Here is a 22,527-nt window from a genome sequence, read left to right on the forward strand (position 1 = left end):
ATGTGGTGAGCAGCAGGTGCCTCCACTATAAAAATTACTCATTAAACTAATAGAGAAAACTAATAACTTTAATTTCTTTTGTCATGGTGTGTGCGACAATGAGCATGGAGAAAAGAAAAGCCAGATAATTGTTTGAGGAGGTCAGATAGACTGTAGCCAAGCATGGACAATATAATGGTGACAAATCAATCTTGACACCCTGCTGTTCCCATGTCAATGTAATATTAGGAAGTTTAAGGCCCATGGCACTGTAGCCAATCTTGCTGGATGTGGTCAGAAGTGAAAACTTGAAGGTTGCTGCTTAATGTTGAAATAGCGGAGAAAGCTCCTTTATCAATTGCCAAAGTCATTGAAGTTAATCTTCAGACACAAAGTACAGTTTCAACTGGCACCATTCATCGCCAACTCGATGAACAGGGGTCAAATGATAGCAGAGCCCCATTGCTGAGAGAGACCTAAGATAGCCTGACTGGAGTTCGGCAAAACACACCTGAACAAGTCAATAGTTGTTTTTTTTTCTTCCCCTCTGACAGAATGTCTGGTATACAGATGAGACCAAATTTAGAGCTGTTTGGTAAAGAACATCATCCCTATATTTACAGAAAGCAAAATTCTGTTTTCAAAGAACAGAATGTGTTCCCTACAGTCCAAAAAGCCTCCAGGATTGGTTCAAGACAAGACGCTGGACTGTTCTGAAGTGGCCGCTAATGAGTCCAGATCTAAATCCCGCAGAACATCTGAACTGAAAATATCAGTTGGGAGAAATCCCCTTCAAGTGGTGCAGAACATGAGTGGCCCAATTTGCCAGGAGAGAGGTGCAGGCAGCTCATCCATGGCTATAGGAAGCTGTTAATTGCAGTTATTCACAATTTTGAAGTCTGTGTTAACAAATAATGTCTATGGTGTCAACCATTTCTTTTCATTTTCTGATTTAATTAAATTCAACAAAATTTCTACAATATTAACACAAATAATATGTGGAGACCAAATACTATTAATTTCAATGTCTGTGTAGAGGAAATTGAGTGTCAAAAAGTACAAGGGTTTTTTTTGGGATATGACTGTATTGAGGTACATATCATGTAAATTCTTGCAGGTTTTTTATCTCCCACATGGTTGTACTTCAAAATAATTCATTATGTGAGCAGAAAGGAATCTGTAAAGTTTTTGAGCTTGGAAAGTGCTTGTTCCCTTTGAGTGATATTACTGATAGGGAAGACATTTGTAACAGAGGTGCAATGAATATTTAAAGTTGATGATCTTTAACATTCATTCACCTTTCCTCTACCGTAGATAATAAATGGAGAAAGCCCTCTCCAGTAAGTAAAGTAATGGTGAGTTTCTGAGGATGTGTACTGTACTTGTGTCCTAAGCATGCAGTGATTGGCTGTACTCTGTTTGTGGTATACCAATAAGATTCCCCTGGGGAAGATCTTGGTTTATCAAATCTATGAAACAATTGTATGATGAATGGGCATAGAAAATGAATTTGATCCAGGTTGAACAAAGACCATCACATAGGTGGATCCATTATTTGATTCCAGCTGGATGGGGGACCTGTCACACCCAGAATGGTGCCTGAACAGTCAGATCAATGCAGTGCTGCAATAGTACAGTGATTTCTTAAGGGAACTGTGTTAACTGATACTAGTGTCTGTCTGGTTAGCTATTTTGACTCCCATACCTTATTCCTCTACTGACAAACAAAATAATTCATGTGTTTAAAAAACTAGACCAATGTCAAGCAAGTAACTATTTATTTCATATTGTACTAACAATTAGACATTTCCCATCATAAAAATGTATGCATCAACAAGCTGTGGTTTGATTTAACACTATATTTGATTAACATGTTACCTGCAAAAAGATCTGAAACCTCCTCTTCAAGCTTCCAGTACTGGGCCAAATAGTTCAGAATCACATTTGATACATAGATGGGGTGTTGATTGTGCCATTGGCTTGTAAATGACTGTCTGAACAAAACACAACAGATGAAAGTGTTGTCCTAAAAATCTAAAACTAATTATACAAAATGCACTTCAATAAAGTCTCAAGCCATTGTGAACAAATGATGTCTTCTTCTGATCCGTTCTTGATGCAAAGTCCTATGTTTGAATTAGCCTTAGTTGAAAGGTTTTTTTTTTTTGTTTTTTTTTGTTTATGTAGCCATTGTAAATGATACAAAATGTGTTACCTGTGGCTCACAACAATTGTTCTGAAGAGAGAACACACACACACACTATTAGAGATGTGAAGACTTTATGGGTGCACTCGGCTGTATATTGTCTCAGGTCTGCCTTCTGCTTTAGCCGCATATCTTGCCAATGTGAAAAGATAATCGCTCAGCCTGTAATATGAAAGAGGAGTGTTACTGATTATCAGCACAAGGGCAGTGTATGTGTGTGTGTGTCAGTGTGTGTGTGTGTCAGTGTGTGTGTGTGTCAGTGTGTGTGTGTGTGTGTCATAGAGATTCCTTTTCTCTCTGATGAATGAGGCTTATTAACCACTAGCAAATTATAATACAGTGTGTGAGCTTTGTGTTCAAGGATTCTAAATACCATCAAAGTTGGAGTGACAGTTTCTGCAAGTACACATAAGTCTATAGATGGGCGTTGGGAAATGGAGACTTTTCCAAATAAATTCACAACTTAACCTAGTTAGAATAGACATTTGGGGATCACCCAAATTCATACATCATCCTCATACATGTGTCTTCCTCCACCTTTATTTAGTAGAAGCTTAAAATATTGTGTATCAATTGTGATTAGAGCAGGCAGCAATCAATGTGTCTTATGAGTTCTGCACTCTAAAGAAAACTACCTGAAATGTGGCCAAGTTCTCCCACTGTCTCTAGGAGTATGAAAGATCAGGGCCATGTTAAAAATGTAGGACCAAAAGCCATTTTCAACATAACTGTCCAAAGGAGGTTCATTCATCTGACTCAATGCTCTAAAGATGCAATAAGTCCAGTACCGATATAATAATTGTCTCTAAGGTTTATATATAGTGTCCATAAATTGACCTAGCAGGCATGAATCTAGACTTGTTTAATATCTTCCGGAGTAATTTAGGCTTCTAACAATTCAGCATGGGCTAGACTCAAATTCTAGAGCAATATTTAATTTATATACCTTAAGAGCTCACCTTTATAATATAATATTACAGAGAATGGAGTAACATGAATGGTGACATTTGCTTTTCAGAGACTTTTATGTGGTTTTATTAGATACTGATATATGCCTCCTTTACACTCCGCAGCAGTTCCCTGACCTATAATTTAGCCATCTTATGACAGGCATTCATGCTAGGTTACCATGGAAACATGCCTTAAGTGTCCCAAACCATAAGAGGATGAGTTGAATCTGTGTTTCATTCAAAGTAATTCAGTGCGTTATTTTGCAGAATTTCTGTATGTTGTAGTATTTTAAGACACTCTGGGTTAAGCTTCCATAATCTGTTTCCACCACTTTTAACTTCACTCTACAGCTACTCAGTCCACCTCGTTTCGGACCTTCTGCCCTCCAACGCCTCTTGCTTTTCTCTGTTCCCCTCAGTGGCTCTTAACCTTTCACCCGCACCCACCCTTTTGGGCACAAGCTACCAGCCTGCACTGATTATCCCTCACCCTGTCTCTCTAGCTGTGCTTTGAGCTCCGAGTTATAGTGCTTTCTGTTACTTGTACTGTGCCATTGTTTGTCCTTGTACGGTGCTAAGGATACTTTGTGGTGTCCTATAAATAAACATTAATAATAATAACAACACTGTCCCCTCCAAGACAAATCTTAAGGCCTAATGGTGAATGATCAGAAATACTTCCCGACGGGTATTATTAGTATGCGGCCTTCAAAGAAGGGACCTAGACAAAAATGATATCTAATCTTGGCAACGACCCATAAGATTTCTGATCAGGATGTAGCCGTCACCAAGCCTCTATGAAGTCTGTAGTTGACAGCATAGGTTCTAATAGGGAATGTTGTTGCTTATGATGGAATGATTTTGAGTATCTGTCTAGCTGGTCCTTCAGTGCTGTGCTGAAGTCACCCATTAATATAATCAGTAATAGGGACAGAAATATTTCTGCAATGAGTTGTATTAAAGGGTGGCAGACAGTAGCTATTGATCAGTATAGGGTGATTAACTTGATTTCTATAACATATCTACCCCATAATCAGCTTTAAATTTAACAGAAGGAGGTTTATGTGTTTGCAGACCAGGGTAGAGTCCCACCTCAATATAGTGAGATAAGAACATTGACCCATGCAGTAATAACTGTACAGGTTGTGGTAATATACTTTGTAGTGTTGGTACCTGAATGCTAGACAAATGCTGCCACAGAAATAACAACTATTCAGACTAACTCAGGCAGTGATGTGAGAACATGGGGCCCTTTTAAGCCTTTTGTTGAGGGCCCCAGATTATACCATGATTTATGCCCTATCTGTCCCATCTCTTATTCTTTGTTTTATAATGTGCTGAGCTTAACCTTTGGCCCCAGCTAATTCTGAGATTAAGGGTAATGTGTATCTCTTGAAAGTTAGAAGACCACACACATAGCTTTTGAAACGCTTAACTAAGGAATATAAGGTTAGGGAGTATTGCAAAATTTACCCATAATTAGTTATGTTGGCACATATCTTGTATATGCCATCAGAGTTTGCTTTCTACAGTACAATTGCCGTCAAGAGCAGGGGGAAAAAAAAAAATGTAAGTTGAATGCGAGAACCCCTTTCCTCTACAACCCAACCAACATATCCACCCCAACTAGAGAGGCTTAAAACAAAGAAAAATGAGGAATTGTAGGACAAATTTAGGGCAAACAGCCCAACCCATTAAGTTTACCATCACGATGCTCTGCATTCCAAACTTGCATGGGGAAGTCTTTAAACTTCAGCATATATGAACAGTATGCACACACCTAGGGCCGCCCATGCTAGCTCTGCAAAGCAGAGAAACAAACTGCTTCTCTGCTGTTGGTGGAGACCCCAGTTTTGGTCACTGCTGGGTCAGTGATAAATAGAGCTTCCTTTGTCAATCACTCAGTTTAACAAGACACAACCTAGACTATTTCGAGCCCAGGTTCTGCAGCCATTGTCTTTTCTCAGGAAACATTCGTTGTTACCATTACATCTGCAGAAAAGTCTGGGTAAACACTTTTTCTTAATTCAGAAAACAAGCCTGGACACCAGGTGGGTCTTTGTCTGGTATACAATGGACACGTGCCACCAGGAGGTGTGATGAAATGCTTCTTCAGACAGCTTCAATAGCTATGTATCCAAGAAGCACTGTCTCTCCCTCCTGAGGAATCCTATAAAATGGAAAATGTTCCTCCTAAGCCGATTTTCCACATCCTGAATTTTAAGTACATCCACTTGCAACGCCTGCACCTCCAAATTGGTGGTGCAGAGTATTTTTCTTGCCATGTCCTGTCTAAGCAAGGTGATGTCTATGACTTATTTGCTGCATTAATACAGATCAACACGCTGCCTACAGAATATCTGTTATAGTAGGAGCAGTAAGTACATGTAGTCACAGGGCATTCTCCTGCTTCGTTTTCTACATGGCTAGTGACTATGCTGTACACCTGATAAATTTCTTGATCCAACCTCACGGCTCTGCTGCCTTCTTTGCTAGCATTGCAGTGCTCTTCCAGGTGCCACAGTGCTTAGAAACACTCGTGTTGTTCATGGGAAAGAACAACTGCTGAGAGATGTAGGAATATTCGAAAGAAAGGAGAAAGTAATCCGCACAGGGTTAGGATATGCCTCATCTAGATATCAAAAAAATCATTAACATGATGAGGGGGTGCTCTGTCCATTATACAACATAAGTAGGACAAAAAAGAAGGGGGGGGGGGGGAAAGAAATGGATTGTTAGAGCACTCCTAATCCGATCTGAATAATTGAGAATATCTCTCATATTCCAGAGAAATGTCTGGTCTATTAAAGGTATAGTAGGGAACATATCAGATGGTCCAATATTGAATTATTATTATAGGGCAACTGCCTTTATTGATATTAACAAATTAAAAACATATCTCTATTGAGATGGAAATACCCTCTTAATAAAAAGGTGAAATAAAAGAGAAAAAAGTAAATGTGCAAAAATGTATTGTTTAAAATTATACCACGGATAGTAGAGCTAGGAGGTAGCAGGAGTGTATTAATGTCTGTATAATCCAATAGGAGAGAGCAAAACAATATCAAATAGGATAGTTCCCATGAATGGTTTGGCAACTCTCTGTATTTAAATATTTGTGGATCCTGACAGATAGTGGATTCCAAAAGGATGTTATATCTTGTCTGTGGTCTTTATGATAGATAAATAATAAAATCCAATTAATCACCCTTGGTGTTAAGATTGAATAATCTTGGAAATCTCATTAACACCAAGGGTGATTAATTGGATTTTATTATTTATCTATCATAAAGACCACAGACAAGATATAACATCCTTTTGGAATCCATTATCTGTCAGGATCCACAAATATTTAAATACAGAGAGTTGCCAAACCATTCATGGGAACTATCCTATTTGATATTGTTTTGCTCTCTCCTATTGGATTATACAGACATTAATACACCCCTGCTACCTCCTAGCTCTACTATCCGTGGTATAATTTTAAACAATAAATTTTTGCACATTTACTTTTTTCTCTTTTATTTCACCTTTTTATTAAGAGGGTATTTCGATCTCAATAGGAGATATGTTTTTAATTTGTTAATATCAATAAAGGCATTTGCCCTATAATACTAATAATAATTCAATATTGGACCATCTGATATGTTCCCACTATACCTTTAATAGACCAGACATTTCTCTGGAATATGAGAGATAGTCTCAATTATTCAGATCGGATTATGAGTGCTCTAACAATCCATTTCTTTCTCCCCCTTTTTTGTCCTACAGATGTAGGAATATTGAATGAATGAATTAAAGGATTGGAGCTCCTAGGCTGCCTACTTGAGGGTCTGATTTTAAATGGCTGACCTGCCAGGCTGCTTCTCTTTTTGATAGGGTAAATTCCAGGATTAATGTAGTCCAGTGATTTCATGTATATTACTCGACTCAGTAGTACACAGCTTTTGATAAACACAAATATAAAATAGTGGCTTTTTTATTTCCCTTTAACATTTAAGGATTCATACAAATGTGGTACTTTCTTTTTATGCGCTGTCTGTTCCCTTGGAGCTCGGTATACCACAGCCTGAATGGAACTTAATATGTAATTCATTAGACCATATGGTAAACACTATTTACTACACCAATTTTTTTTAAAAAGGTTCATTGAGAAAGCACATGAACCAAAGTAGTAAATAGGATAATGAATGTTAAGTTTTCTTTTAATAAGTTCTATAATTTTTGGACCTTAAGGATTGTTAACTTGTCTGTAACCTATTCCTCTTACATGGCTTTAAGGCACATTTCTACATGAAATGTAGAGAATGCTGTCAAAATAGTGGCACTGAGTCATGCTACCTGTTCAAGTATTTTCCAACATTTGGTTCTGCCTCCCCCATCTGCAACAGTTTGAAAGTGCTGAAAATAAAAATAAAAAAAGTTATTATTTTAATGTTTTATTTGCAGTTTAATCTATGTTTTAAACAAAGATGGTGGCTATTTGTGGTCAAGATTGATATTTTTAAGTAGACAGAAGAGATTAAAACAAGGAGAAGTGCCTTACACTCTCTCTGCTCTCCGGCAAACAGCTCTGGCCACATGTAGAGATGCGCTGGCCTTACCACCTGACTGAAAGAAAATAAGTGTAGTTCGTATTATGCAGCAGCCCCAAGCCCTCATATCAGAACAGGTTACTAAAGGAAATCTACAACACATATTTTATTATCATCCTGTATCTGTATTAGGCCATGGGGTGTTTAACAGTGGAATCACTTTGGTGTAACGGGGACATCAAGACCATATTCTTCTCTTTAGAACCCCACAATGTTCTAACACCTGTATGCCATGGCCCTAAAAGTGACATTTACCAAGACAGGTTAAAAAGGTGCAACTCTGTATAACTTGCACAAGACAGAGGACAGCTAACTGCTGATTGCAGTAAAGACCTGCCAGAGTTAAACCTTTGTATAATCTTCGTTAATATCCCATTAAGAATCCTGTCCAACAATTAAGGCTTTTCCTAACAATTTAACATAGCAGATGCAGTATATAGCATTCCAGAATCACTGGTTGGAGAGGTATTCTCAACATGTAACCAGTCACAAGACATCTGTGTTTACACTGTAATCATAGGGTGGCACAAGTTAGCAGACAAAGGGTTTTTTTTTGTTTTATTTTTTAAACTTTGGTTAATGCTAGACACCAATTTAGCAAGTAACAAGTGTCTAGTAGGGAAACATTTACAGAAGGCCATGAAACTGTGGGAAGCACAACTACTTATGTATTGTATATTTATTCACAAAGCCACAAACACCTAACCCTAACTTTAAATACTGATAACACACAAAGGTTCTTAAATGTTTATCTAAAATACTTTTGATAGGCTAGGACTTAAGTGGTTTAAATGTGGCACTCTCAACAGTTATTTTCAGCTTCTTCATTAAGAAACTGGGGGCTGCATATCAGGCATATCTGTCACAAGACTCCCCACAAAATGATCAACCCCCGTACCGAACAATGTACAGTCATTTAAACAATGCAAGTATAAGGTTAATCAAAACAGTTTTACTTGTGCAAGACATACAGGTAGAATGAAGCTGGCCAGTGGGGGAAGCTGTACAGTGTACTTGTCAATCCATTGCTCCAGTTCCTGGACAGGTTCAGCGCTAAACGTCGTCTTCACTGCAAAATGAAACATCACAAAATGGCTGACTGGAATATGCATCTATCTGACTGTGTCAATTACTCAGTCAATATGTATACCATTATATTAAATAGTCACTAGTACTTTATTGATGCTGCTTATGCAGAATTAAGGAAAGTTGTTTTGGACCTGTATAGCCTCAGGGACTTCTTCCCTGAAGGACATACATGTTTCAGGCGCATGCTGAAGTATAGAATACAAATCATAAAAGCAGACTAATTGGTATTACCCATAAAATGACTAATTCTTTGAAAAGCAAGCATGGGTATCTTATTATTCTAAGAAAAATCTTTAAATCATGTCAATGACTCATTAAGGTACGCATACTGAGCGTATCATGTGTTTGTTTTAAACTGCACGTAAATCAGCTCTGCATACTCCCGAAGCCAACAAGGAATGGATCTAAAGATACGTGTGGTGAGGACTACGTGCATGTAGGTTTACTCTGTTCTACTAGACCAGACATTGCGGGATACGTACCGATGTGGAATATAAAATCTCAAAAGCATGTGCAGGAAAAGATAAATAAGCAATTAATGCTACCTCTCAAAATAGTCATTTATGATTAGAAATGGAAATAAAATAAAAAAATATATATTCTTTTTAGCCTGTCCATAATGTCTTCTGCACAAATAATTTTTTTACAGTTGCTCCTGATTGTAGACACAAGTTTTCGCATACATACTCAGTCATCAGCACTAGTATTCAGAACCTAGACCAGCCCCCCAGTTGGAGCAAGAGATATAGCAGAAAACCAGTGTACTTCTATGTGTGTCTGAGTTTGACTTGGACGTGGCTGCATGGGAACACCCTTACTGTATATTGCCTACGTAAATCCACCCCATTCCCCACCTCGTTCACTCCCCTAAGTTGTAGGCTGTGTTAAGTATTGTTTGTGCTTGAAGCAGATTTGGAGATGGCTGCGTTCTGTTGCATATCGTCCAATTCTGAGCATGCGCAAAATGATTTTTGCAAACAATACGCACAAAACCAGCAGATATGTTCCTTAATGACTCAATGCCCAATGTCTACAAGTTCAACATCAGAAAGTGCACAAGCAGTGTAACGTAAAACCAGAACATGCAAAAACCACCCAAAAAGCCTAACAAAACAAAGCAGTGGTAATCTCAAATGTGCCTAGCATGCAGCAGTAGATTACAATAGATATATAAACATGCAAAAAGAGATATAGAATGAAGACTCTTGTAGCAGTGGATTTTCTATATAGTTTTTGTACATCGCACACATTATCAGAAGCAGGAAAGGCCAGCTTTTGGCATTCCAAACTGTTGGTGAGCGCCATCTAACACAATGCTGAGCTAATAAATGCTATGGGGGATTACATTACTAGAGGAAAATAAGTATGGAGAGAGGTGCAGCTGGAGTACAGAAAGTTGCAGAGTTCCTGATATAAAGTACTCATTTAATTTTTCTCTTGTGTTGTCTTCAAAATAGAGTGGATATTCTTAATTAATCTTGTCTATAAAATAGGTGAGGTCCCTAAATCAGAGAGCCCTCACTCAGTGCCGGAGGAATCAGTCCATCCATAGCGCTTCAACAGAACTGTATGGAATCTTGCCTAAAGAGCTATACGGAAGACTTCTTGACAGTTACCAAAATACCATTTTAGAACAAGCACAAATAAAAACAAGCTTCTCTCCAAGTCAGGTCATGGGGTGTTCCGCAGAGGGAAGAGGTGGACTTCCCTCTTATTGCTATATACTTAGGGCAGGGTTGATTAAGAAGGGGTTGTCCAAAATGTTTTTAATGGAGAACAAATGATAAACAATTTAAAAATATATAACAATCTAAGCATGTGAATTGATACATTCACGTTACATACATCTAAAGAACATTTCCAGAATACGTATATATCTCACACAAAACACTGCAAAAACCTTAATTCATGCACGCATTATCTCCCGCATCGACTATTGCAATTCCCTCCTTACGGGTCATCCAAAAATCAGACTTGCACCCCTACAATCTATTTTGCACACAGCGGCTAGATTGGTTTGCAAGGAAAATCATTCTTCCTCTGCTGAGCCACTCTGTTACTACATTGCCTGTTTTTCAATGAATCCAATATAAAATTCTTCTGACATACAAGGGCGTCAACAACAATGCACTGACATACATCTCCTCACTTGTCTCAAAATATCTCCCAACTCAACACCACCGTTCTGCACAAGATCTGCGTCTCTCTTCCACTCTCATCACATTCTACTGTTCCCGGTTACAGTGCTTTTTTTTCAGGCTGCACCCACTTTGTGGAATCCCCTCCCTCGCACAGCAAGACTTTCCTCTAGGCTTCAACCATTCTCTGAAAATCCACCTCTTCAGACAAGCTTATGATATTATTCAACCAGCATCTAAAGCTCCCTAGGTTACCCTATTACCATCCTCCACACAGCTAACACAAGACATCAACCCTCGGACCAACACTGCTGTGCGACTGATCACACAGCCCACTCAATACTTTTCACCTTTGCATTCTAGCTGGTCCAATGTGCAACATAATATAGCACGTGCCCTTGTGTTTCAAACTCCCATTGTCCCATAAGCTTGCAAGTAGGACTCACTTACCTCTCTGTCTATGTATTACCCTGTATTGTTTTATTAATGTTTGTTCCTAATCGTAAAGCGCTACGGAATTTGCTGGTGCTATTTAAATAAATGTTGATGATGATTGATGTTAAATTTACCTTTGTGGCTTTCCCTGGCAGAGGAGAGTGGAGTTGCAATGTTTGAGCCAACATCCTGCAGTATACACTGTATCTGCAGAGGAAAATGTTCAATTAGTCTGAAATTTATACTAACAAACATTTACAATGTTAAAATGCCAATGTTATCATGTAGTTCTATAAATCAGCTGGAAGAACAATGTATCCAACTTGTTATTAAACTATGACACCATCTTTTATGCATATTCTAAGAAGAATAGCTAGTCTTAGTACTGAACTTCAGATCAAACTACCTAAAAGTTTAACTCAACCCAAAAAATTGTTTATGTGGGAGTTTGATGATATATAAGAAAAAAAAAAAAAAAAAATACACACCAAAACTCATTTTACGCAATGACATCAAGATAACAATTTTGTAAACATATTCCGGAACAGAAAAATAAATAGACAAAATAATGTGTAATAATGAATTTTAAAATGTTAATAAAATATACTTGGCAATTTCTGTATTGTCAAGGAGGGGGAGGGGGGGGGGGAAAGGGTGTGTGGGGACACACACCAAACCATGTCATTTTGGCCCTGCACCTATGACGACACAATCGAACGATTCGAGAGGGCAGGACAGGGGTCAAAATGAAGAGAGTCACCACAAATCCAGGAGGGTAGGCAAGTATGATATCAAACTGCCATATACAGCGTTAGCCCTTCATTCCAAAAATACTTAGTTTGGCAAGACCATTGCACCCACAAATAGTGACACTATGGGCTTAATGCACGTGGCTGCAAATAATAATTGCTTCTAGAGTACATGTACTCTTTGCCCACTGTTTAAAATAAGGAGAGCCGAGTAAGTGCCATATGGCTGGCAGTACTGTGCCCTATGTGATGGAAACGGTAACATTAATCAGCAATGTCTGCGGGCCTTCAGGAAGTGTAATTTATACATTTCATATTTATTTTTATCTTAAACTTGAAATAAAAATCCAAACTTAAAAAAGAAAGACACTTAAAAACAAAGTACTTTATAGTAAACAATTGGATGACAAAACAGTATTTAGATCAGTAACAGAAGTGTAATTACCTTCTCAAGTTCTGACACACACTGGAGATTAGCATCAAGACAAAATTCTCTGGCCAGCCTGGAAAGCAGAGAAAACGGATGAGAGAAGAAGAAATACCAGGCTGATCTTTGGTATGCTCAACTTCTATGGAACATCAATTACCCTACTGGTTATGAAACAGAATAAATGTACAATCATATTATTCAGAGCCAATCAACTATACATGTATGTGGATTTTATAGCTACACAATAATATTAAAAGTAGAAGACTAAGAAATTCTACTTGTGGGCAGCACAGTGGCCTAGTGGTTAGCACTTCTGCCTCACAGCACTGGGGTCATGAGTTTGATTCCCGACCATGGCCTTATCTGTGTGGAGTTTGTATGTTCTCCCTGTGTTTGCGTGGGTTTCCTCCAGGTGCTCCGGTTTCCTCCCACACTCCAAAAACATACTAGTAGGTTAATTGGCTGCTATCAAAAAATTGACCCTAGTGCCTGTCTGTCTCCCTCTCAGTGACTTCTATTCTATTTTTGGTCGCATACATAATTTAACCTGTGGAATTATCTGGATTTTTTGATCTCATAGAGATCTCTATTGGACATTATTTATCCATAGGTCATTACGAGCCTCTAAGCATTCTTATATGAAATCACTAGGATTTACCCAAGTTATCCTTTAAATTGTTTTTAACTATATGTTTATATACAGTAAAATTTAAGTTTTATGAAGACAGGCGGTATTTGCTTGTTTATTATTGCATGCAAGTTTTATTTATTTATTTTTTCACATATGGTTATCTCCTGCGCAATCTGCTTTTGTCTATCTTGTGTATGATTGTTGGAGGGTTTGCACTTCCTCTATTGATTTGCTGTATTTGATGTCCTTTGTTTAATTGCCTATTAGCGCCGGAGATTTCAGAATTTACTTGTATTATACTGCTGAAATGTGCTTGCTAAAACTTTCAAATGTAAAGGCCATAGAGTAATGAAAGAAAGAAAGAAAAAAAAAAAAAAAAAAAAAAAAATGAATAAAAGCCTAATTGAAATTTTATGCTATTAATACACACGCCATTATTAAGGATAATTTACTATAAAAAACAAAACAAAACAAAACTGTGCACCTTTGTATCGGTAATAAACGCTTTAGTCGTTATTTAATTTAGCTGTTGGTATGGGAATACATTTATGTAATCATTCAGAGCCTATGTAGTGAATGTAGCCAGCTTAATGACGTTACAAGGTCATCAGCATCATGTTATTTATATAGCGCCACTAATTCCATAGCGCTGTACAGAGAACTCATTCACATCAGTCCCTGCCCCATTGGAGCGAGAGAGAGCCAAGATGTTTTTCAGGAACACAATGAGCATGCTCCTGCCAGTACTAATGGCTGCTCACACTCCAAATAATATCCAGGAATATTCATAGCTGCCTTGAAGATGACCAACTCCATACATGCATGTAAAAAGCTAAACTTTGAATAAACTACAGCTATAACGCACAGTAAATGTAACATGTTTACTTATATTGTTGTTGTCTATTCAGATATTTATTGTGGAGAGGAGTGTAGGTGACAGGTACTCTACCACCATCTGCATACTACAGTACAGGATCAGGATGCAGCCGTCGTATATTTGGTTCAGTACATCCACTCACTATAGTGAATGTTACAAAGAGACATGCAATTTTTTATTATCCAAGATAGAAAAAGTGTAATTGCACCCCTATGCTTTGGTCAGATTGTAGTGTATAGTACGTTAATAATATTGTACCGCATTTAAATTTAGCATAAACTTTGGAAAAACAGAACCTTGCAACCTACCCTAAAGCAGAGCTCAGCTCATCAGTCGCACCAAGTGCTTCAAACACCAGGTCATCCTTGGGTCTCCGCTCTCCTGTGTACGTACTAGAGAAACCTAGTGAGGAATAGAATATATTTCACTAACACTGGTCTGGATTATATGAGAAACAAATCCACTATCCAGTGCCAAATTATGTATAACAAAACCTTTATCTCCTGTTTTTGTGTAGATCTTTGGGAACTTCTTTGTTTTGGTTTCTGTTTTGGAGCTAAAAAACAAAACAAAAAAAAAGGTTTGCATTAAAATGGTTATGTGATCTGAAAATACATCCATATAAAAAGAAATGTGTATCATTGTGTTATTAAAACAAACATGTTAGTATAATAAAGCAATTATCGATGTAGAAGTCCTCCTAAACAGGCATTCATGAAACATAGGACACTATTTTTAATGTCATCTCAGTCACCTCTGACTCACATGTGACATTATCACATAACACAAAGCGCTAATAAAGATGCAGCAAAAATAATCACCTTTTTAAGAAGAAATAATCGTTATTTTTTAAAAAATGGGAGCAAATTATTGTATTGATAAGAATCTGAAAATACATTGATTCAATAAAAAAATGCATGCCTACGTATTAAGAATTTTTCTGTACTTGATTATGAAATTATGGATGTGCCCTTATGTCTTCATATTAGCTTAGTTAATACTTTTTATGAACTGATGCAGGGGCAGAACTCTGCATCGCTGTGCCCCATAGCAAATTAGGACATCTGTGTATTAGGGGAAGCTGAGAGGTACAAATCATACTGCATGTGTATTAGGGAGAAATGAGATGTGTGTCTTAGAGAGTGCAACAGAGTAATATAATATAATATATACACACACATATATATACATATATATATATATATATATATACACACACACACACACACACACACACACACACACACTATATTCTGTTCATCCCATGCAATGTGTTTACATAAAAAAGACACTTTAACACCCATATTTCATTAGGAGAATTCAGTTCATATCTGGTGATGTTTTCTATTACTTAAGAGACAAACACTGGTACCTTGAGGATTTGAGATCTGAAAGTCTGTTTTTATAACTTTTACTATGTAGTGCTGCTGCCATCTACTGTTATGTGTAACGATCACATCTTGTATGCTTAAAGCAGCAATCCCGTAAAAATTTAAATAAACAAATAATAAAAATAAATAAATCAGGTGTCCTTTGTAACAAAAGTCACTGTGGCAGGCTATAAAAAGAATGTTGGTATAGATGATTTTTTCTTCTTCAGGCAGTTAAACGATTTGTGATTCAGAACTACCATGGCAACCACAGTCACATTGCACATGATGTAGTGAGCATAGATACTTTGAAAAGTCCCTCTGAGCTCTGTCTCCACATCACATATGCTGAGAGCTTGTGTCTGTGTAGCATTTGTAGGAGGATAGCTAAGAAAAATAAATAAATATCAGATGCATGTTTAAAAAAGGTACTAAACTTGCTATTTAAAAGAAAAAAAAAAATCTATGTGGGTTTTGCTGTTTTAAGAACAAAGTGATACTGCCATCTAATGTCTTTTTTTATGGGATCCTATTATCAATATAAAATATCAGGCTAAAGAAGTTATTTGTAATCTCTCTCTGGACTTAAACACAAGTGCCCTGGTACCCTCCCATGAAAGGTCTTGGAACATTTTAGTGCATTCTCTGGGATTCCTTGCAGTATTTCTGGATGCTTATATCCGTTTAATAACATGCAATCAAAGTTAAGTAAATCTGACTCTTTCTGTGCCTGTTATCACTCCTCCTGGTGCCAATATTTCAGGATTATAACTCCAAACTGGAGTTTAAGTGAAATTGAAACATTCATTTCATACAGAGAGATAACTGTCCCGCTGTCTCTGTATTAAAGAGAGGTGTGTGTGTCCCAGATGTACTAGGAACAGATGAGAGATACGTGTCCTGATGTCTGTGTATTACAAAGTAATGAGAGGTATGGATCTTGGTATATCTGTATTAGAGACAACCGGAAGGTATGTGGTGTCTGTGTAGTGGCAGAGATGAGAGGTATGTGTCCCGATGTCTGTTTATTAGAGACAAGTGAGAAATATGTGAGGTACTGTAGGTATTCTGATGTCTATGTATTAAAGACAAATGAGAGTCATGTGTACTTGTGTCTGTGTATTAAGAAGAGATGAGAGGTATGTGTCCTTGCACCTTTTTGTCAGGGAGAGATGAAAGGTGTGTGTCCCAATGTCTCTGTATTAGGGACAAATGAGATATGTGTCCCGATTTCTGTGTATTAGGAAGGGATGAAAAATATGTCCGGTTACCTGTGTATATGGGACAGATAAAGGGTAAGTGTTCTGATGTCACTGTATTAAGAAGATAGGATAGGTATGTGCCCTGATATTTCTGTGCTGTTTTTTGTGTATCAGATAGTCCTCCAAGAAATAGATGTGGGTCATATGAAAATTCACACTCCTTGACTGAGCTGTATTCCTGTGTCCATTCATTAATCAATGATTTCATTTACATTGTGTCATTGTCACATGGTACGGGAGAAGCCTGCCCCATCTTTCTGAAAGTAACAATTATGCCTCTATTGTATGAAGTAATAGATCGTATAAAACTGAATCTGCTAGTATAATAAGATGGCTGTATTTCCTCGGATAATATAAGAGTGTCCCCTTTTGTACACACTGTAGCAACTACTGCTGGTATAAATGACTGTGTAGCTCAGTGATGGACCACATGTGGCCTGGCGAGCCTTATCCTGCTTGCCCCCAGCTCTTAATAATTATGGGAATGGGATCGGCGATTGGTGTTTTAGGACAAATGGAATGTCTGAGAGGCGTTTTGTGGTAAACACTGTACTTAAAGGCATATGCGGGAATGAGCATTGCGAGTGGGTTTTCAGTAGAATGTGGGAAATCTTAAGGGTGTTTCAGAGCTGTCTTAATGCATGGGCATGATGGGCAGTTGCCCAGGGGCCCCGTGAGCATAGGGACCCCATAGACTTGCCAACTGTTCAGTATATTATTCCAGAAGATTTATTCAGAACTTTCAAACCCTCTTTTTTAAAATGTCTATATGGACTAATCACCTCGGTATCTGTACATGCAATCTTGCTGTTGCAAACACATATTGACTTTGATGAAAACTAGAGATGAGCGCACTCGGATTTCCTGAATCCGAGCCCACCCGAATGTTGCCGATCCGAGTCGGATCCGAGACAGATCCGGGTATTGGCGCCAAATGAAAACTTGAAACCGAGGCTCGGAGTCATAATCCCGCTGTCGGATCTCGCGATACTCGGAACCTATAAATTCCCCGCTAGTCGCCGCCATCTTCACTCGGGCATTGATCAGGGTAGAGGGAGGGTGTGTTAGGTGGTCCTCTGTCCTGGTAGATCTCGTGCTGTGCTGTGCTGTGTTCTGCAGTATCAGTCCAGTGGTGCTGTGCTCTGTCAATTTTGAGTTCAGTGGTGCAGCTGGGTCCTGTGCTGTGTCCTGTTCAGTCCAGTGGTCCTGTGTCCTGTGCTCTGTGCTTCTAAGGGCATAGTTCTTATTTCCCCAATATTCCCAAGTGTTTAAAAAATTTAAAAAGGTTATAAAAAAAAAAAAAAAAAAAAAAAAAAAAAAAAATACAAAAAACTTATTAATTTTTTTTTTTAATTACAACAAAATTTGCAAAACCAATCCTGCAGTATAAGCCCATTGGTACTGCAATATTACCAAGTTCACTGATTCAGCAGTATAAGTCCAGTGGTACTGCTATTACAAAGTTCACCGATTCAGCAGTATAAGTCCTGTGGTACTGATATATTACAAAGTTCACTGATTCAGCAGTATAAGTCCAGTGGTACTGATATATTACAAAGTTCACCCATTCAGCAGTATAAGTCCAGTGGTACTGATATATTACAAAGTTCACTGATTCAGCAGTATAAGTCCAGTGGTACTGATATATTACAAAGTTCGCTGATTCAGCAGTATAAGTCCAGTGGTACTGATATATTACAAAGTTCACTGATTCAGCAATATAAGTCCAGTGGTACTGCTATTACAAAGTTCACTGATTCAGCAGTATAAGTCCAGTGGTACTGATATATTACAAAGTTCACTGATTCAGCAGTATAAGTCCAGTGGTACTCTCCTGTGCCGCATATAATTTTTAAAGGCTTTGCCGAGTGTGTGTGGCTTAGGGGTACGCTCTCTTGTGCTACATATAATGGAAAACCAAAATTTGGAGGATAAAGTAGGGAAAGATCAAGACCCACTTCCTCCTAATGCTGAAGCTGCTGCCACTAGTCATGACATAGACGATGAAATGCCATCAACGTCGTCTAGCAAGCCCGATGCCCAATCTCCTAGTACAGGGCATGTAAAATCCAAAAAGCCCAAGTTCTCAAAAAATAGCAAAAAGAGAAACTTAAAATCATCTGAGGAGAAACATAAAGTTGGCAATATGCCATTTACGACACGTAGTGGCAAGGAACGGCTTAGGCCCTGGCCCGTGTTCATGACTAGTGGTCCAGCTTCACCCAAAGATCTAAGCCCTCCTCCTCCCCCCCCCCCCTACAAAAAATTTAAGAGAGTTATGCTGTCAGCAACAACAACAAAACAGCAAAGAACTCTGCCTTCTAAACAGATGACATCACAAATCCCCAAGGCGAGTCCAAGGGTGTTGTTGGTTGTGAACCCTGACCTTCCCATCACTGTACGGGAAGAGGTGACAACATCCAGCATTTGCAGCACGCCCTCTGCATATGCTGGAAGGATCACCCACAGTCCAGTTACAGATTTGGCTAATGAAGGTGTGAATGTTGTACATCGGGAGGAGGATATTGATGTAGCTGGCGCTGAGGATGTTGATGATTATGATGCAGACAGATACCAAATTGCCTTTCTCAATTTCTATTTATATTCTAGATTATATAATGGCTGAATAGTTTTCTATTTTACTCATAGTGGAGAGGAGATCTGATGCAGACAGATACCAAACTGTCTTTGTCCATTTCTTTGTATATTTGAATTTCTAGTTCTACAGTCTATGCAGGCTGCTTTTTTTATATTCAACTACAAGTGTAGGGTGGGGGGGCATAGATAGCCACCAAAGTAACGTGGTCCATTTAATTTCACTTTCTAGCTCCACAGTCTGTGCAGCCTGCTTTTTTTATCTTCAAAGTATTTACAAGCCTTGCAATCTAAATTAACTAGAGGTAGTGACGTGCTAGAACTCCAAAAGGCAGTTTGGAAGCCCCTGTACAAACTGGCTCTATTTTACCAGAGTTGTCCCCCCTCCAGTGTGTACTCGGAAAGAGTTTTTAGTGCAGCGGGGAACCTGGTCAGTGAGCGGCGAAGGAGGTTGCTTCCTCACAACGTTGAAAAAATTATGTTTATAAAAATGAATAATCAATTCCTCAATGAAGTACAGCACTGCCCTCCAGATAGTACAGAGGGACCTGTGGTTGTGGAGTCCAGCGGGGATGAATTGATAATGTGTGAGGAGGAGGAAGTACACACTGTAGGGGGAGAGGAATCAGAGGTTGAGGATGAGGACGACATCTTTCCTCAGTAGAGCCTGTTTAGTTTGTACAGGGAGAGATGAATTGTTTTTTTGGTGTGGGGGCCCAAACAAACCAATCATTTCAGCCACAGTTGTTTGGTAGGCCCTGTCGCTGAAATGATTGGTTTGTTAAAGTGTGCATGTCCTATTTCATCAACATAAGGGTGGGTGGGAGGGCCCAAGGACAATTCCATCTTGCAACAATTTTTTTGGCATTATGTGACAATTCAACAGTCGTTTGCCATGTTCAAAAAGTAAAAGAAAATGTCAACAAATTAAAAAAATTTAATCAAAAGTTAAATGCCCTGTCATTATTTAAAACAAGAGGGTTTGACGTGCTAGAATTAGTGTAGTGTTAATATGTTATAAACACTACACTTGGAACTTGGAGGATATATTGTTGCCCCGGTATCAAATTTAGTACCGGGGCCACCCCACTACGCAGTCCAGATTTCTTTTTTTGGGAATTCAGAGCCGTGGAGGGTTTTTTATTAATTATATTGTGGTGACCCACTCCTCTACGCAGTCCAGGTACATTATTCGGTGCGATTCATACCAGTTGATGGTTTTCTTATTATATATATTGTGGTGACCACTCCTCTACGCAGTCCAGATACATTTATTGGTGCGAATCATACAAGTTCAGGGTTTTTAATTTATATTGTGGTGACCACTCCTCTACGCAGTCCAGGTACATTATTCGGTGCGATTAAGACCAGTTGATGGTTTTCTTATTATATTGTGGGGACCACTCCACTACGCAGTCCAGAAAGATACCTCGTTGCTACGTTTTGGACTAATAACTATATTGTGAGGTGTTCAGAATACACTGTAAATTAGTGGAAATGCTTGTTATTGAATGTTATTGAGGTTAATAATAGCGTAGGAGTGAAAATAAGCCCAAAAACTTGATTTTTGAACTTTTTATGCTTTTTTCAAAAAAAATCCGAATCCAAAACCTTAAATCCGAACCAAAACCTTTCGGCAGGTGTTTTGCGAAACAAATCCGAACCCAAAACCTCAAGCAAATCCGAATCCAAAACACAAAACACGAGACACCAAAAGTCGCCGGTGCACATCCCTAATGAAAACAAACGTACACATACTAACTGTACATAAGCAAAACACAATATTTTGCAGCCCTAAAGTCATAGTAATGTTCTTTAAATATTTTTAACAGTCCATGTCAGTTGCCTCCCCCTGCTGTCTACTAAACATAAATAATAAAAGAAATGTAACAGAGCACAATGAAGTTTGTATCGGTTTTAGGTGGGGCCCGAACGTACTGCTTTGCTGGGGGCCTGTAATGCTGTTAAGACAGCCCTGGGGTGTTTTGGAGGGCATTTGAGATCTATTCTAGGGGCATGTTGTATCTTTTTATTTTTTTTTAGTTTTCTATTAAAAGTATAATTTTAACTTACTAAGGGTAATGTTAAAATTAAAAGGGTGGTCCTTGAGGTGTATCAGGTTGCCTATTCCTGATGTAGCTTCTGATGGTTTAATATTGGCACTTCTGTTATGAAGTGATACGTTTAAGACGGTATCGGTGTTGGCTGATTTAATAAATATCTTCTAAAGGTAATGTTAGGAAAATTATAAACAATATTAAGAAGTGGTGAACAACCACACTGCGCAGTTATTCTGTATGTAGAAAACAGGGACATAGAATTTCAAACATTTTTGAGCCAAATCATTATACCATCTCCTGCTGTCTGTGTTGATTTAATGAGATTGCCACAGTTGTTATAACAAGGGACTGTGCTGGTATAAAGATATTGTCTCCGATGGTGTAATAGGGTGGGATCTATCAGCATTACATATTTAATAACATAAATATTTCAGGCAATTAGAAACAGGCATTTGCAAGGTACAGCATGCTCTTCTCCAACTCCTGATGCACACAGCATACTTTTTTCCCCCTTTTCTTACAAACTTGCTGGCTCTGAACAAGTGGCCCTGTCAAAAGTCTGCTCATGCCTGCACTGAGGAGAGGTGTGCTGATGTCTGTGTACTAGGTAGAGGTGACAGGTGGATGATGATGATGATGATGATGATGATGATGATGGATGCATACATACATACATAGTTATCAGATGTCTTTGTAATTCTGCACCTTCACTGACAGGATCATGTGCTGCATACACCAGCATTACTGATTACTGGTAGGAGTATATACTGCATGCATGCATACATACATACATACATACATACATACATACATACATACATCACAAACCAGGAATGAGCTGCAAATGTACAATCCTCATACACCTGTCAGTTGTACCTCCACGCAGATATCACACATACACTTCTCTCCTATAAGTTTCTCATGGTGCTGCGGCTCCTCTCACCTCCCCTGCACTCCCGTATCACTGTACAGCCTTCTGCCCTGAGAGACTCCTCGTAACGCTCTCCGCAATAACAAACCTGCGGCTGCCATGGCTCCAAACCACGCCCACACCTCGACCCATGCTGTGAGCTGATCCGGGTTGGTCTAAAACCGCTGACAATGTCACACAAGCAGCGCTCATTGGACAAGAGTTCACGTGCGACCTTGCCTGAGATCGGC

At 38.5% G+C, this 22,527-nt stretch overlaps 1 protein-coding gene across 3 annotated transcripts; it reads right to left on the bottom strand.

Annotated features, from left to right (window-relative positions):
• Positions 1–54: 54 nt before the first annotated feature.
• Positions 55–22,445, bottom strand: MMAB (metabolism of cobalamin associated B). Of its 3 annotated transcripts, XR_012692949.1 has the most exons (10): positions 22,386–22,444; positions 14,574–14,635; positions 14,388–14,481; positions 12,587–12,644; positions 11,527–11,599; positions 8,702–8,799; positions 7,682–7,746; positions 7,477–7,536; positions 1,858–2,347; positions 55–878 (listed from the first exon to the last, which is right to left on the bottom strand). XR_012692949.1 is itself a non-coding variant. In XM_075214301.1 (9 exons), exons 1-9 carry the CDS (start codon positions 22,396–22,398, stop codon positions 2,260–2,262), a joined length of 687 nt encoding a protein of 228 aa, XP_075070402.1. In that variant the 5' UTR covers positions 22,399–22,445; the 3' UTR covers positions 1,741–2,259. The 3 variants fall into 3 exon arrangements, 2 of the variants coding, with proteins under 2 accessions (XP_075070402.1, XP_075070389.1); XM_075214301.1 differs by lacking the exon at positions 55–878 and having other exon boundaries at positions 1,741–2,347; positions 22,310–22,445; XM_075214288.1 differs by lacking the exon at positions 55–878 and having other exon boundaries at positions 1,741–2,347.
• Positions 22,446–22,527: the final 82 nt, after the last annotated feature.

This window comes from Mixophyes fleayi, chromosome 1 (genome assembly GCF_038048845.1).
Source record: "Mixophyes fleayi isolate aMixFle1 chromosome 1, aMixFle1.hap1, whole genome shotgun sequence".
In the NCBI taxonomy this organism is placed as follows: Eukaryota; Metazoa; Chordata; class Amphibia; order Anura; family Limnodynastidae; genus Mixophyes; species Mixophyes fleayi.